Source organism: Chenopodium album, chromosome 23, assembly GCF_948465745.1.
Source record: "Chenopodium album chromosome 23, dcCheAlbu1.1, whole genome shotgun sequence".
Classification (NCBI taxonomy): domain Eukaryota; kingdom Viridiplantae; phylum Streptophyta; class Magnoliopsida; order Caryophyllales; family Amaranthaceae; genus Chenopodium; species Chenopodium album.
The window spans coordinates 30,830,836-30,847,268 of NC_137856.1; the positions used below are offsets into that span (position 1 = coordinate 30,830,836).

Consider the following 16,433-nt stretch of genomic DNA (forward strand, 5'->3'; position numbering starts at 1 on the left):
TAGTAGGATGCTGTAGGATTTGTCTTAAAGTAGGATCCAGTCAAAATGATGCCATCAACATAATCGAATTGAATCCAGGATCCATTGTCATCTCTACTTGCTATTGGGAGAGCAATATAAGGTTGGATTATTCTGATTAATAAAATGGGTTAGCTTGATGACATGTTAGCACTTTTGTATTTCGTATGACATCTCATCAACCTACTACTTTATTTCCACCATCCTACTCCTAGGCTCCTAGCTTATTTCCCCCCAATCTGTAAGGGAATTCTCCTTACCTTAAAAAAAAAAAAAAAAAAAAATCCTACACCTAGCTTATCTTCCAAAGAGTCCCTTTCTTTCATTAATGAAACTTTCTTGCACAGTGAATTTCTCGACTACAAACCTTACAAGAGTTACAACTGTTGCAATCTCAAAATTATCCGTTTTTTATTATTGTACCATACAAGTTGGGCACAATAATTTTGGTAGGGGATAAAGGAAGAGAGAGATAGGTAAAAATACAAAAGTGTCCATGTAATGTAAACATAAACTAAAGAATAACAGTGAAAAAGTAAAGATATGTTATTGTTGTTTATTTGCAGTGTGAACATAGATTATTCTTTGTCCTAAAAGGTTAATGGTGTTATATTTGTGAAACTTCCTTAAAAGGCAAGTGGTGCAATATTAAAAGAACGGAGGAAGTATAAAGCTTAACATTAAATTTATTATTTACATCAATTGATATTCTTCTAGTTAATATAGAGTTCTGTTTTATTCATCAACTGCACAATTGAGAACTACCACATTCTACATTACAGAATATCCCGGGCCGCCACCCCCTTCTGGGACTGTCCACTCGATGTTTTGCTTTGGGTCTTTGATATCACATGCCTGAAGAATTAGCAGCAAAATAGAAACATTAACCTATACTAATTTCGGTTTCCAAGTTCTACTTCCACACTTCTACTTGATCACAAGCCAGAATTCTTCTTGAAGTAAATTCTAACTGGAAAACATAGAATAGCCGAAATATATTTACCTTGCAGTGGAGACAATTTTGGGCATTAATTTGCAGCTTCATGTCGCCGCCATCATCAGGAAGATACCTACAAGTCATGCGATATAAAACCATCAGAATTCAGAACTAATCAAAGGAGAATCACCACAAGCTAAGCAATACTGAATAGAAGAGCTAAGAAAACATCAAGAACTTACTCGTATACACGTGCTGGGCAATATCGTGATTCAGGACCAGCAAATTTTGGGAAATTCACCTGTTGAGGGATCAGCGGATCCTTCAAACGTAGATGAGCAGGTTGATCATGGTCGTGATTTGTGTTACTCCTATAAAAATATAAAATAAGAAAATTTTCAAGAGTAATGAACACGTGGAAAATTACATCATTAGAATCAATCTATTTGATTAGTTCAACAGAAGATAAGAAAGTGATTGTAATATCACACAGTAGTGTCATCAACAGTTAAATAACCTTTGCAGTTTCCTATAGTAATTTTTCAGGAAGCCAGGAAACACTATGCACAAGCACCTCGATTAGCATGCATACACATTTTGATTAGAGAGATTTTAAATGTATTAATTTCAAGAATATAGCAAGTGTCATATTCAAGTGTGCATTGAATTTTAAGGGATTCAACTAGTTTTTACTAATTAGCCATTCAGTGACATGTCTCAAAAACTAGCTCTTGTATATCCATTTCAATATGTGTATTTTGATCTCTCGTTTGTTTTAGACAAGCAAGGTCTTAAATTAGCTTTTTTTATGAGGACAGAGAGTCAGCACTCAGCAGCACACGGGGTGAGGTCAAACCCGAGATTCATTATCTAATATTCGGGGTGTGATCCAACTGACCCACATCACATTCCCCAGTCAATATTATGTCATCACGAGGAGCTGAGTTAAAGCAGAGAATAAATGAAGCAGTCTCTAGTGACAGCTCCATCGAGCGATAGCAATAATAGTTGAATCATAATTGCAATTCGGAAATTTATATGCCAAAAAAGATAACAAGGATAATTGGCTAAAGCAACTATAATTACCTGTAAAGTGAAGTTGGCATGTCAAAGGAGATTACTTCATCAGGTTTAGGATAATCAATAGGGGAATGCAAGTTTGCCACCTACATGTTGGAGAAAAATAAACAACTTTCAGTGAATTCTAAGCAAAATATAAAAAAAAGCGGGGAAGACATTTAGTTAAGTCTCATACTAAGTCCCCCACAACTATTCTAGGATGCGGTGCATCCATTAATTCAAGAATCAGATGAAGAAGATGAAGGAAACCTTTTGGGCAGAGAGCCATTAAAAGCACAAAGATAGGAAAGCAAATCAACTTATCAAGTAATCAGCTAATTGTTGGTCTATTATCATTATATGCAGCGACTATTCTCATAGGTATATCCGCATATACGGAGTAGATGATTGTGTTGCCCCTATTTCCAAGGTGAATTGTGAGTTCAACATTGCCAATTACTATCTTTGTTTTATTTGACACAAAACAGTCTTTGTTTCTGCAGGTAAAGGAAGCTTAGAAGTCACAACTCACATGGTTACCCAGATTGGTGTACCAAAAACCAAACACAATAATTTTGTCAACAAAATAAACAGATTTATTCAAAAAGAAAAGTATGGTATCAGGTATCAGGACTTCTTTCCATTAGCAAGACAAAGACTTCTTTCAAAGAGAATCAATAACAACAGTAATAAGTTGTTAGGACAATTTCCACACTAGTTTCAGATTTTAATACCATCTCTCCTAAAATGATTCCCTCTTGACTTTTCACGAATATTACGGAGTTTTAACGATCAATTTTTAACCAATAGTGTATCTATATATATAGTGGGAAAAGGAAACTTGATTGGGTCAATAGTAATTTAATATGACCAACCAAACAGGACAAGATGTAATAAAAATGTTATTGGGGTGGAGAGACTTGATAGCAACAACGTATGGGAGATAGAAGTCTTAGAGTAAGGACCTACTTACATCTGTTGCTTCATGATCAGGCTTTCCATGCTTCAGAGTCCAAGGTGACCTTCCTCTAAGTATGTAACTGCCATTGATATATGAAAATGTCAATCCTCAGATTGCAAGAGAAAGGCCTGAAGTATAGGACAATGTTAAAGGTTAGACTACAAATGATTATCGACAGAGGTAAGGCATTACTGTTCTATGGCACTCATGGTCAAACCAGGGACAAGCCCATAATCAAAAGCCTGCAAAAAATGAATGACCATCAGACTATTGAGATATCCAGAAAATAATGCCAAATCTGCTGTAACAATCTAATCTTCCAACTCCAACACAATTTACAATTTGCACGATGTAAACATCCTATTCTTGTGTCAATCAGCAAAAATACACACATGAAGGAAAGGTTATATACCTAGAGAATATATGTACACACTGGAATTTTGGCCAAAAATTGGGGTACCTTAAATTAACTATCTCAAAGTAGTACCCTTGATAACAAGGATGAATAATTTATCAGAGATAAATTCAGATTAAGTTTATAAATGCTGGGCAGAGCAAACTACTCAATCATTAATCATTATCACATGATAAACATACCCAAGATAAGTCACAGGAAATACCTTTCATAGGTCCAATACTAAGACATGCACACTCCATATATAGGATGGAATGATGGATTTAGCAGTATTGTATATCTAATCCTTAACCACGGGAGTAAAAGAAAAGAAAAACTACTTCTCATTGGATAATCTTACAATTATTCAGTTCCCATTACACCAACTTAATACACGTAAGCTGCTTGTACGGTGAACAAGACATATATATGTTACGAGTACCCTTTTAATGATTAAGTGAATTTAGACAAAGAGTGCTTCTAATGATCAGAACACAGAATCAGAAAAACTCTCTATTCTGCAACATAGAGGGGATCAGGATACCTTCCAAATGTAAGCAAAAAGACTAAGATACCTACATAAGATAATTCAAAGCCTAATGTTATCTTTATGAAAAGCAAAAATTAAATTACTGAGAGTGTATGTTAACTAACAGGCCGGTAGTTTCTTGCTTTGTAAAGTTCTTCCCATATCCAAGAAGTCTGTAACTTGTCCCAATACACTTCCATCATCAAGCCCTCATGCAGGAGACCAAAAGCAGATTCTGCTGCTAGCATCCCTTTAATTGTGCATTAGAAAACCGAAAATCTTTATCAGCAATGAGCGAAAATGTAAGATACTAAGTAAGTTACTCAATTTGCAGATAAAGCATATCTAACCTCACAGCATTGCATTTTAAAAATTAAAAAAAAATAAAAAATAAAAAAAAAAAAAAAAAAAGAGGGTCTAAGCAATTAAGAAGATAAAATGTGTGTATGAAGATATCTGCCAATCATTCTGGCATAACACTTGCACCCTTCGAGATACCAAACACAAAAAGAAAGCTTATTAGTTTGTTTTCAAAATCTATAAGGAGCCACAAACAGCAGGGATGCAAAGACTATTCTGTTTCAAATCTTGGATACCACCACTTGATAATTTACTAACTAAAAGCAGGTTGACAATTCATAACTATACTGATAATTTTCATGCTGAGAACACATCATGGACAGGAAAATTATTATTATTTTTTTTTTTTAACGAGCGAAAAGTTAATTCATTTGTGTGATACATCCAGAAATGTCTACCACATACAAAAAACAAAACTGTATAAAAATGAGTAGCTTATCATGTTATGGCAGATTGTGGCAACCTGTTTTGGTTTAGGTGATAGTAAAAGAATAAGAAAACCACCTGATTTCATTGCTGTATGTGTTCCTTTGATTTTTGGTACGTTTAAAAAGCCAGCAGAGCATCCAATTATTGCACCTCCAGGAAATATTGGATATGGAATAGACTGTAATTTGGCTACCATTAATTCAAATTTCACATGTAGTAACCAGCACATGGTGGAGTCACTTGAGTAGTAGAGTGGCTTTAGCCATAGGTGCAGGGGCTAGTAGCATCAACATAAAATGACTCCACATCTTAACAAACGTATATATCAAAATCTTCTATTACCTGAAAACCACCTTCATTTAATGTGCGAGCACCATACTGGATAACGCTGCCACCTTCAAGCATTGGTTTAATTGCAGGATGGTGTTTAAGTTTCTACAAAAAATAAGATAAATGATACCTTAAAGTCTGAAAATAGAAGGCTGAATCGTATCTGTTTGAACTCGGAAAATTCTATATTTGATAAATCTAAGATACCTGAAATTCCTCATATGGGTTCAGGAAAGGATTCTGATAGTTTAGAGCAACAACAAGGCCAACAGATACCTACATCAAGCAGAGGTGACGAGTAACCATTAGTTTTTGCAAATTCAAACACTCAGCCACTGGTTTTGCATTACAGATTAGTCAGACGGAAGGAAAAGCAAACAGCTAATTTAGGGCTTGTTTGGCACCATTTTTGGTTTTCAGTTTCCTGTTTTTTTTAAAACTAAAAACCAAAAACTGGAAACAAGAAAAAGGTGTTTCCACTTTTTTGTCGTCAGTTTTCAAAATTATTATGATTTTAATAAGTTTAAATAATTTTTTATTCATTATGTGACATATATCAAATACTTATAATAAACAAAAAACCAAAAAACAGAAAACCACAGCAATGCCAAACGAGCCCTTAGGTTTTAATGAGAGAAATCAGTTTGCAAACAATTTTTTTTTTATATCAAAAATCCACATATCAAAAATCCACATATGAAACACAGTAGTATTGTGATCAATGATTATTGGTTAATTGCTAGTTTGCTACAAGATCGGGCTGATATCACCAAGATATTTATTATCTAAAATGTAACCAACCTAGACAAGTTCTTCAGACCATGAGTGGCTTTTATTTAGGGTTTCAACCTTCATAAGATGATAGGGAAAGTAATTTGAATCACTGCACTGCAGAATTTTTCTTCCTAGATAACATTTCACAAATTACACAGCTTCACTCTCAAAAAAAGGCAAATAAGACCATCAGAAAACAGTAGACACAAGACAAGAAAGACCAAACAGTTGCAACAAATACTCAAACCAAAATTCATATTAAATTGTCATTGTTCTTAATAAATAGAAGTGTATTTGCGCATGTGATTATATCTCGACTTTATAACTCCTCACCAAGTTATCTTTCATGTGGTAAAGAAAGGAGCCTCCGTATGTATTGTAATCCAATGGCCAACCCAGTGTATGAAGCACAAAGCCAGGTTGATGTTTGCTGGCATCGATTTCCCACACCTATTAGATGAAACTTGTCAAAAATTAGAGGCATAAAAATACAGAGGCAAATATGCAATCTCAAAAAAAAACTCAGCATATATCAAAATGAACAAGACATTCCTTCCAGACAATAGAAATTATTTCTAAAATCACAAGGTTCCAAGCCAAGGGCTACATTCTACACCCAACTATACTTGTAATACTACCTTTGTTTCATGTTATGTGCAACAAATGAGCATGCACGGAGGCAAAATTTTATTTGAGTGTTGAATAGAGAGAGAAAGATAGCGATGCATGTGATGAGGAACAAACAAAAAATAGGCTACCTAGAAAATAGCTTAAAATGATTTTTACCCTTCTTAAGGAATTCTACTAGGTTAGTTCAAGAATGGAAACTTCAGATGTTTACACCGATAAAACTAATTTTATCAAGTTAAAACTCTCTCTAGGCAGAATTCATGCACTAGAAATTTGCACGTTACCTCTTTGATTCCCAGAGCATAAGTCTGATGTTGAGCCTTCCCCTTCTCTCTCAACTTGTACTCATTTATTATTTTCTGTAAGAAAAAGGGGACATTAGAAGATGGTGACGTTTAGTTGACATTTAGCAGCAAGATTGTACACACAAGATTCAGTTAACAAACCTCTGATAGTGATCCTCGACAACCCTCTGAAAGAAGGGTAACCCGCCCTGCAAGCAACTCACACAAAAATATTTCAAAAAGCTATTTTTGGTGAAGTTATATCTTCAGAGAGTAGCAGAGATGAGTAAGGAAATTTATTGAAGTTCAAGGCCCTTCAAGCTAAATCGATTAGAGAAAACAAATATAAAGAGAACACCATTTTTGTATGAACTAATTGGTAGATTGATAAATATCAGCACCATAATCATTTACAATACCAACAAGGCAATCTTAAATCTAAGTGACATTGGAAATTCGGCATACAAAGCCAGTGTCAAAACTTGGCAGTCAGCACACAAGAGTCTGTTATCTGTTTCTAGTTAGTAGCTTGGTCGAATGAGCTTACTGGGCCAAAATAACATCCTAATACTGATCCACCTTACATATGCTCCTCATCAGTGCCTAAGTAGCTAAGACACAATGCTAGATGACAAAAAAAAAAAGTACTCGTATTAAATAAAACTTTTTCCCACATAGTTCAATCCTTACAACAACATTACTTTTAACAAAATTTGGGCAGCTAATAATGTTGTACAATCTGGAGATGCACTTTAAAATAGGGATGATAGTTTCAGAAAACACATGCCTTTTAATTCTACACCACGCTGAAAGTTGTCTTTCCTTGATCCATCCTTTGCAATCCCCATATCATTTGTTGCTATACCAGCAACTTCATGATTTTTATTGTACAATATCTGTCTATTTAAATAACTCATTAGCATGGTGCTGAAGTGACTAATCAATTTATTCTAATCATAAAATACCTCACTGGCAGCAAAGCCAGGATATATTTCAACCCCTAATTCCTCAGCTTTTGTTGCCATCCAGCGTACTAACTGACTTAAGCTGCATAAAAAAAGGATTTCTAGTTACTGCAGATTCAATGAGGAAAAATTCCCATGACAACCAAAGCAAAGAACAGCTGGAATTTATAAACGACGCATACCATACAATTTTTTAAATATTAGAAGCAAAATTGCTAATCAGAACGATAGGAAATCAATGTTCCAAACTAACAGAATTCAAAAGCAGTTAAAAAGCTACACAGACACTATCACTGTACAAGTGTTCCCGCCATAATCCTCCCCCACCCTAACCACTCCATCACTCCATCTCACAAAATCCCAGCCACTGTCAGAGACCATAAGCATCAGTAGACGGTCAAGCCCCTGTATTGACACTGGCAACAATAATTGTGAGACTACACCTCTGAATCTTTAGCAAGCTCAAAAGAGACCAAACCCTTAGAGCCAAGAGATGATGTGATTTTACCAGATTGTTGTCATTTTCTGACATTCCAACGCTTTTTTACACCTGATTCACCACATGTTTCTTGCCACAAACCAGACCACTGCAAGCCTTTCCTCTCTTTTGGACCAAAATGAAAACAACTTATTAATGTTGGAAAGCAGTCTCTTGAGAATCCTCCCTGATAAAGCGTGTCTGCCACTAGTGCTATGTCGTCGAAAAGGTAGAATGCTATTATAGAATCCAACGTAATCATGATACTTTCTGTTTTGTCAGGGTCAGCTTTGGTGTCTGGTCTGATGATTGCACGGCAAATAGAGCAGGATCGATAGAAACAGTAGCAGCAATAGAGTTTGCTGAGTCTTCTATGGCTACGACGACATAGAGCTCCCAACCCAAAATTTTAACCAAGAGTCCTATATCAAGCCTGGAAGTCTTCAATTGAAGAGCTTCCTCTGAAAAGAGATGGTCCAGAAATTGAACAATATGCTGCTGCTTTTGTGGAGAAGATGTTTCTAGCCTAAGGTTGTCAAAAAGTAATTGGAGCACATCCTCCCGGGGTTTCCTTCCTTTAATTTGAAAGAAACCCCGCTATCACGTTTTCCCTGAATTTCATCACTTCCCAGACTCGTGTTACTAATAAAACATTTCATTCACTACAAAACCAAGACCTATAGTAAGTAGTCTAAGTACTTATTACCAATAGAACCCCTTTTCTTCATCCTTCCATAAAGATAGTAGCTTCTTGTTAGTATATGAACTAGGTTCTACTCTTTGAAGAAACTAGCCAGACTATGTAGATAGTAAAACCAGGTCCACTAGGAGTATTCACTAACTGACTGCCTAACGGATTTCGTGGGAGAAGTGCTTTCGGATAGAGTTATACCCCCTTTTATCACTAACAAGTAACAAATGACTTTGAAAAGTTTAATTCCATGAGAAATTGCAGACAACACGCAAAGAGGGATGTAACAATCCCCTAGATTAGCATAACATGGATATAAACTATACATAATTGCAAACACATGCCAAGATTATAGACATTAAATCATTTAAGAAATCACCTTATAATATAGTTTCCATTGTTGTCAAATGGACTTGGGAGTGACAATGCACGATCCTTTGAAAGGAGCCAAAACTTATCAGATGAAACAGGAGTATCTATAGGTGCCTATAAACATAAAAGGATAAAACAAATTAGCTTTCCTATTGACAGTGCTCATGGTTGTGGGCCTGTGGCTTGTATAATCGAGGCACAAAAGGTTGATATTCAAAGTAATTACAAACGCACTTGTTCCTGTTTCCATTCTGGAATGAGTTCATCCAATGCTCGTGGTTCAAAGACATTTCCAGATAATATATGTGCTCCTAGAGACAACCAGAATTTATAACATAGTGAGTACGATACTCTCTAGTCAACCATATGATAGTAAGTAATCATATGAAGGAGAGGGAAGGGACTAGCATAGTTTGAAAGACAACATTAAAATTTCTTGTGTATGCCTGAATCCAAAAGAATTATTAAGACTCATCGATTACCATGTAGGTTCGCGTCGAAAAATTAAGAGCTAATTGCTTCTGTAACTAATTGAACCCTCAACTCCTATCCATCATTAATATTTTTGTCAGCTAGCTTAGTTAACAAAGTTCCACAAGCTACGAAGGGTAGTATTGTACTTGGAATAGAACTCCGCATACATTACTACCCTTCCTAGCTCTCTATACATGTTAGTAGCAATGGTACATCAAACAAAAGGCACCAATATTTCATTCTCAAATTCAACGAGAATTGCTGTAATTCAAATAACACAAACACCCAAAAAAAACATATTGATGTAGTACTTATGCATAATTATATTATAAAGCTACCAAATTTCTATAAAATCAATCATAATTATAAAATAAACAAACAAAAAACACAATGCAATCAAAATTAAGCATACCAACTTCAGCCCCTTTTTCCACAACACAAACTGAAAAATCAACATCCTTTTCCTTACAAAGTTGCTTCAATTTTATAGCAGCAGATAACCCAGCAGGCCCAGCTCCCACTATAACGACGTCGTATTCCATTGATTCTCGACTCGAACCACTGCAAAATCCTCTCTTTGACCCCACAAAACTGAAATTTCTCAAAAACCCACCTTCAATTCGACATGAATTTTCAAAATTACCGCGAATTAATGAGTACCCTGATGAAAAAAATCGAACTTGGGAACACCCAGATGATGAAAAATCAAATTGGGGGCGAAAATGATGAGATGATATTGAGGGATTGAAGAAATTTGGTGGGTTGTATTGGCGATTTTTGAGAAGATTCCATCTTCTGCGAGATAAAATTTTGAGCATTTTTTAATTATTTTTTTCAAAATTTGAGATTGAGTAAGGTAAAGAAAGGATTGTTGAGAAGAAGATGATGATGATTGAGTATTGGAATAAAACAGTGGGAGTTGAAGTCGAATTGTGCACAATTTACACTTGTAATCAGAGGAACAAACAACAAAGTAACGAGGTTTCAAGTCAAAGTGGTTATGTGAATTGTGAAGGTACTCCGTACTAGGAACAATGAATTGGAACTTACGTGGAAGAGAAATCAGATACCAACCCGTCTTGTGTGCGGTTGGCCACACTATATGACCACTTATAAAAAAACAAAGTACTCGTAACCCTTATTACACTAACCAAGTAGCCCATAAACACTGATCGAGTAATCCCTATAACACTAACCAAGTAACCATATATCACTGACGAAGCAACCCCTTTAAACTAACCAAGTAACCCTTATTACACTAACGAAATAACCCTTATAATGACTGGCCACACCGTGTGGCCAACCACATACTTCCTCCGCCCACAATTATCTGCACCAAACGTCCTTTTTGCGGACTCCTAAGCAAAACTTTTAGCGTAGTTTGATTAAGTTTAGGTGGGTTTATTTAAGTTGTAAAAAGGAGGGAAATTGGAGAGAGAAAGTGGTCCCATATGTTCAAGTTTGTTAGTGGGTTAAAGTGAGTGGGAAATAGGAGAGAGAAAGTGGTCTTATATGTTTAAGTTTGGTAAGATAATCTTTTTACAATTTAAAATTTACTAAAAGAGAAAAGATAAAAAATTGTTGCACATAATAGAGAGCACCCATTCTTGGCAAATGTTGCAGATAATTGTGGGCGGAGGGAGTATAAGAATTTGTGTATACCATTATACGACGATCCCTCTCCACTGCTTGTCCGCTCCCTTTCTCATTTATTAATTTGTTTTTAAATTTAAAGTTGGAACACGCTCGTGTATAAATTTGCTAGTTAGGTTTTGGTTTTGCTTGAATTTGGAACGGTGGTGTATGGATTTACTTGTTTGGTTTTAATTTTGCTTGAATTTCAAAAGGTGGTGTATGGATTTGCTTGTTTGGTTTTGATTTATTTGCTTAAATTTTGAACGGTGGTGTATGGATTTGCTTGTTTAGTTTTGATTTTGCTTGAATTTCGGTTCGGTTTGGATTCAATTTCCAAAACCATTTTAATTCAATTTGGAATGGAATAGATTGAAATTCGATTTGGATTCTGTTAGATGTAAAATCCAAACCAAAGTGTTTTGTGTGTGATGGCCACACCGTGCGACCAGCTAACATACAAGTAACCCCTGACCACGTAACCCCTAGACCGAGTAAACCCTGATCAAGTCACCCCTAAGTGCCCTGATCGAGTAATCCCTGACCGACCGAGTAACCCCTGACCGACCGAGTAACCCCTGACCAAGTAACCTTGATGACTGACCGAGTAATGACCTTTGACCGAGTGAGTAACCCCTAACTAATCGAATAACCCCTGACCAACTAACCCTGACCATTTTTTCAAAGAAAAAAAATAAAATGTGGTTGGCTACACGGTGTGGCCAACTACAAATGAAAGTTTGTGGAGACGAATATGATGATATATGATTATTCTAAACTAATTTCTTTGATTTTATCGTGATTTGATTGACTTAGGGCCTGTTCACTTACTGAACTGAGCTTAATTGAACTGATTGGAGCTGAACTGAATTGAACTGAGCTGAAATGAATATTTTATGAGAGAGAGAAATTAGGAGCTAAACTGAACTGATTGAAGCAAAACTGAACTGAACTGATTGGAGCTGAACTGAACTGAACTGAAATTAAATAAATGTGAACAGGCCCTTAAACGTATATATAAGAAAAAGTATTTTTCCTCCGTTTTTTTAATTGTTTCATTTTTCTTAATGGGAGGTTGCGTATTAATATATCGTACAATTTCCTTATTTAGTGCCCCGTATGTTTTATTTGCTGAGTATTTTTTTGGCTTTGCGTCTACTACAAAATACCAAAACTACCCATGTTCACCATGTGATCTCTCTCATTTTTTGTATCACATGCTTAAATTTTGATATTTTATTATTTTATTCTTTTTTCTTAATCTTGTGCTTAAAAAGTGTGATTACAAATAGGGTGTACATAAACACGTTCGGACCTGAAAACCGACCTGATCCGGACCTGTTGGGATCAGAATTGACCCGGACTTGTAGATTCAGGTCCAGTCCCGGTCCTTGCAATTCAAGGTTTCCGGTCCCGGTCCGGATCAGGTCCAAAACCGGGGTTTTCAGGACTGGACCTGAAACCCGATAAAATAATTTTTTTTATTAAAAAAAAATTTCTAAAAACAAAATAAGAAATCTGTTTCATTTCTAACCCTAACTCACTCATTCACTCTCTCAGCCGCACCAACACAAAATCTGTACATCACAAGCTCACAACATCACTCTTTCACTCCCTCACGGCTCACGCTGCACACTCCTCTCAGGCGACCACCATCAGTCGCCCACCGCCACCAGTACAAACCCCCCCTAAACCGCCCTACACGCTGCATCAGCCATCACCATTCACCACACGCGAACTCTGGAGTCTGGGCATTGTAAGATTATTTTTTAAAATTAAATCTAAGGAAATTTTGACAATTACCGCCTTCTATTATGTCCATTTTAGCAATTACCACCTTGTATTTTTTTTTTTTAAATTGCCACCTTCTATTTTAAAAAACATCAAAAGTTATCACCTTCTCCACCACATGACATCATGTGGGCCCTACCCTTTACCTTTCCCTCCTATTTCCCTCCTATTTCTTCGATTCTCATCCCTCCTCTTACTTTTTTTCCCCCAAAAAAATCAGAACACTTTAATTCACTCCTTAAATCCAAATTAACGAACAATTATTAGTGGTTGCTGCAACATGACAATGATTTCCAAAAGAAAGGTATGTTGTTCATCTTAATTTCTTAAATTTAGGGGGTTTCAATGCGTTTTAGGGTTTATGATTGTAATTTTGCGAATTAAATTAACAACAAATTAGGGTTGAAATTAGGGTTTTGCGAATCAAATTTGTGGTGAGGGTGTTCAATTGGTGAACTTATAGACAACAAATTGTGAATTATTAACTGGTTGAAATTAGGGTTTTGCGAACCAAATTAGGGGTGAGGGTGTTCAATTGGTGAACTAATTGAGAATCCGAGCTTGGTCCCCCCCCCTTCAACAATGATGTTTCCAACCCAATTGTATGATACTGTGCTTGGAACAAGGTACAATTTTAGGCAATTTAGCAACTATTTTGACCAAGAATTATGAGGGAGAGAAAGGATGTGACAATAGGGAGTAAATTTTGAGGTTGTATTAGGTGGGTGAAGAAGAATTGATTGCCATTAATGGTGAAGGAGAGAGAAAAGAAACAAGGGAGATGAGAATCGAAGTGTGGAAAGGAAAATAGGAGGGAAATAGGCAAGATGACGTCATGTGGTGGAGAAGGTGGTAACTTTTGATGTTTTTGAAAATAGAAGGTGGTAATTTTCAAAAAAAATAAAAATACAAGGTGGTAATTGCTAAAATGAACATAATAGAAGGTGGTAATTATCAAAATTTCCTAAATCTAATTATGTTTGGGTATTTTGTATTTGAAATGATGAATTAAATGTGAGAATTTGTATGTTTATTAATGTTTCAATTGCTTATTATAATGATTGTTTGATGTTTGCATGTTGAATTTCTGTATTTATTTCATTTTTTTTCGAATTCATGTTTTTGTTTTTGGTTTTTTTTTTTTTAAATAACTGTTTTCGAATAATTTTTAGTTCATTTGCTTTGATTTCTTGTTGAATTTTGGTTTCTTTCGAATTGTGAGTTTAATTTCTGTTTTTAATTTTTTTACTGTGTGCATTTTTTTTACAGTGTATACATTTTTTTTACAGAGCTCTCAATCCGAAAGATCTGCTGTTTTTCTCAACAAATATCACAGCCACTTTTTGAAAAGGATATGGAAGAATTGCAATCTACTTGTAATTTTATGATTATTTGTTATATTTGAGACTTAGAGATTTTATGTAATTTATGTAGTTTTTGTGATTGATATTTTCAGTTTTTATGTAAATTTTAAATAATGCAATATGAAATAGGTCCATATGCAGGTCCTACAAGTTATTTATTTAAAATAAAAAGAGAAAAAAGAAAAACACACAAAACAAGTCTGTTCGGGTCCAAACCCGGACCGGACCTGATTGTTCAGGTCTGGACCTGACCCGAACACGTAGAATAAGGTTCGGTCTCCGGTCCTCAAAATTCCCCGATTCAGGTCCTAGTCCTAACAGGTCCGGTCCGATTTTGGACCAGTGTACATCCCTAATTACAAACACAGAGATGTATCAAAATGTTTATTTTTCACTTTTAGATATGTAATTTTTATTTTACGGAGTATTAGAGTTTTCCAAATCTCTTGCCTCTCCTCTCCTCCTCTCTTTTAGAGTTCTCCAAAATCTTGGTCAGAAATTAGACTATTTTCGACCCTTTTTCCTTATTTTTATTTAGTTTTGCAATTTAGGTTTCAATAAATCTACACAAGTAGTGTAGATATACGTCTGTCTCCCTATGGTGGAGAGTCGTTAGTTTTTGATAGTTTATTTGTTTGTTTATGTTTAGGGGTTGTTTGTGTGTTAGGGTTCATGAAAAGGTAATCATCTTTTGCAATAATGTCAGTTCTTTGGTAAAGATTTGTTCGGGATCGCAACAGTTATCAACTTTTTAAGTGCGTTTAGGTGAATCAGATGAGAATCATCCTTGTGACTACAACAAATCGTTAGACCGTTTCTCTAAAAAGCTGTATATTTCAGCGATGTGTACGAGAGATGTACCGGTGCAAGATATTTTCAACGATCGTAGCTTTGATGAAGGAAACCTAATTTGATTCAATATTATGTATTTGTTAATTTAGCTAGATTTCATTTGTACATGCCGGATAACTTTTTATTAATAAATTGATTTGTTTCAAAAAAAAAAATGAAATCAATCATCTTGATTTGATCTAATCTCTATACTTTTTTCTGATAGGTTGATTGTGAAAGATTTCAATTTAATAGGGGACATTTTCTTACCTTTTCCTAATCCATATCTAGAGATTTCTTATGAATAATATGCAGACATTTATACCCTAAAAATATTTGTTTATATATTTGTCTTTATTTAAATGTTTTTGAAGCTCCTTTTTTTCCCCCCCTATACTTTAAAAATAATTGTAGCCTCAATTAACGATAAATTGATCAATTATTCTCAAATAAAGTATGTATATACTCAAAGCTAATCTAACACATTTATCGTCTATATGTAAATAGTTATATAGTTATAATAAAATAAAACGCAAATAGGCGTATGGCATTAACGTCAACTGAAAAAAATCTTTAAAAAAGTCGTCTAGATCATACACATCAGAATCTCAGTAAAAAAAAAAAAAAAGTATCTTGGGATATGTACCGATGGAGGAAGTATTTCGGAGGGTTGTGAGACAAAATAAAATGTCTCACAACATAATATAATATAACAAATGTAATAGGAAGAGATAGATAGAGAGAGTGAAAAAAGGGTGAGGTAGAGCCCACCTTTTCATCAGATTTGGTTTTACGTGCAAAAAGACAAAAAGGAATTAAGACCCCAAGTACAGAGAGTATACTTTGTACCACTGAGGATTTTTGTAAGTACCACTGAAATTACATAGAGTACCACTGGGAGTGTATTTTGTACCATTGAGCTCTAATAATATTATTCAACTCCTTTTGCATGCCCCCGGTTTACAATAATTTTATTGTACATCGAACATTTTTGTGAAAAGTGACCCTTTTTCTTTATAAAAGTGACCCTTTTTATTACAAAAGTGACCCCTATTTTCACAAAAGTGACCTTTTTTTTACAAAAGTGTCCTTTTTTTTTTTACAAAAGTTACCCTTTTTTTTACACAAAA

General features: G+C 35.0%; 1 protein-coding gene across 1 annotated transcript; it reads right to left on the bottom strand.

Annotated features, from left to right (window-relative positions):
• Positions 1 to 666: 666 nt before the first annotated feature.
• On the bottom strand, positions 667 to 10,674 carry LOC145608112 (electron transfer flavoprotein-ubiquinone oxidoreductase, mitochondrial-like). The gene is made up of 18 exons (XM_081663713.1): positions 10,098 to 10,674; positions 9,446 to 9,522; positions 9,219 to 9,325; positions 7,671 to 7,752; positions 7,493 to 7,601; positions 6,868 to 6,914; positions 6,706 to 6,780; positions 6,125 to 6,241; positions 5,225 to 5,293; positions 5,030 to 5,122; positions 4,763 to 4,865; positions 4,024 to 4,148; positions 3,168 to 3,217; positions 2,988 to 3,054; positions 2,042 to 2,121; positions 1,198 to 1,326; positions 1,022 to 1,088; positions 667 to 873 (listed from the first exon to the last, which is right to left on the bottom strand). The coding sequence occupies exons 1-18, from the start codon at positions 10,501 to 10,503 to the stop codon at positions 790 to 792; spliced, it is 1,887 nt and encodes a 628-aa protein (XP_081519839.1). The 5' UTR covers positions 10,504 to 10,674; the 3' UTR covers positions 667 to 789.
• Between the last annotated feature and the right edge of the window lie 5,759 nt (positions 10,675 to 16,433).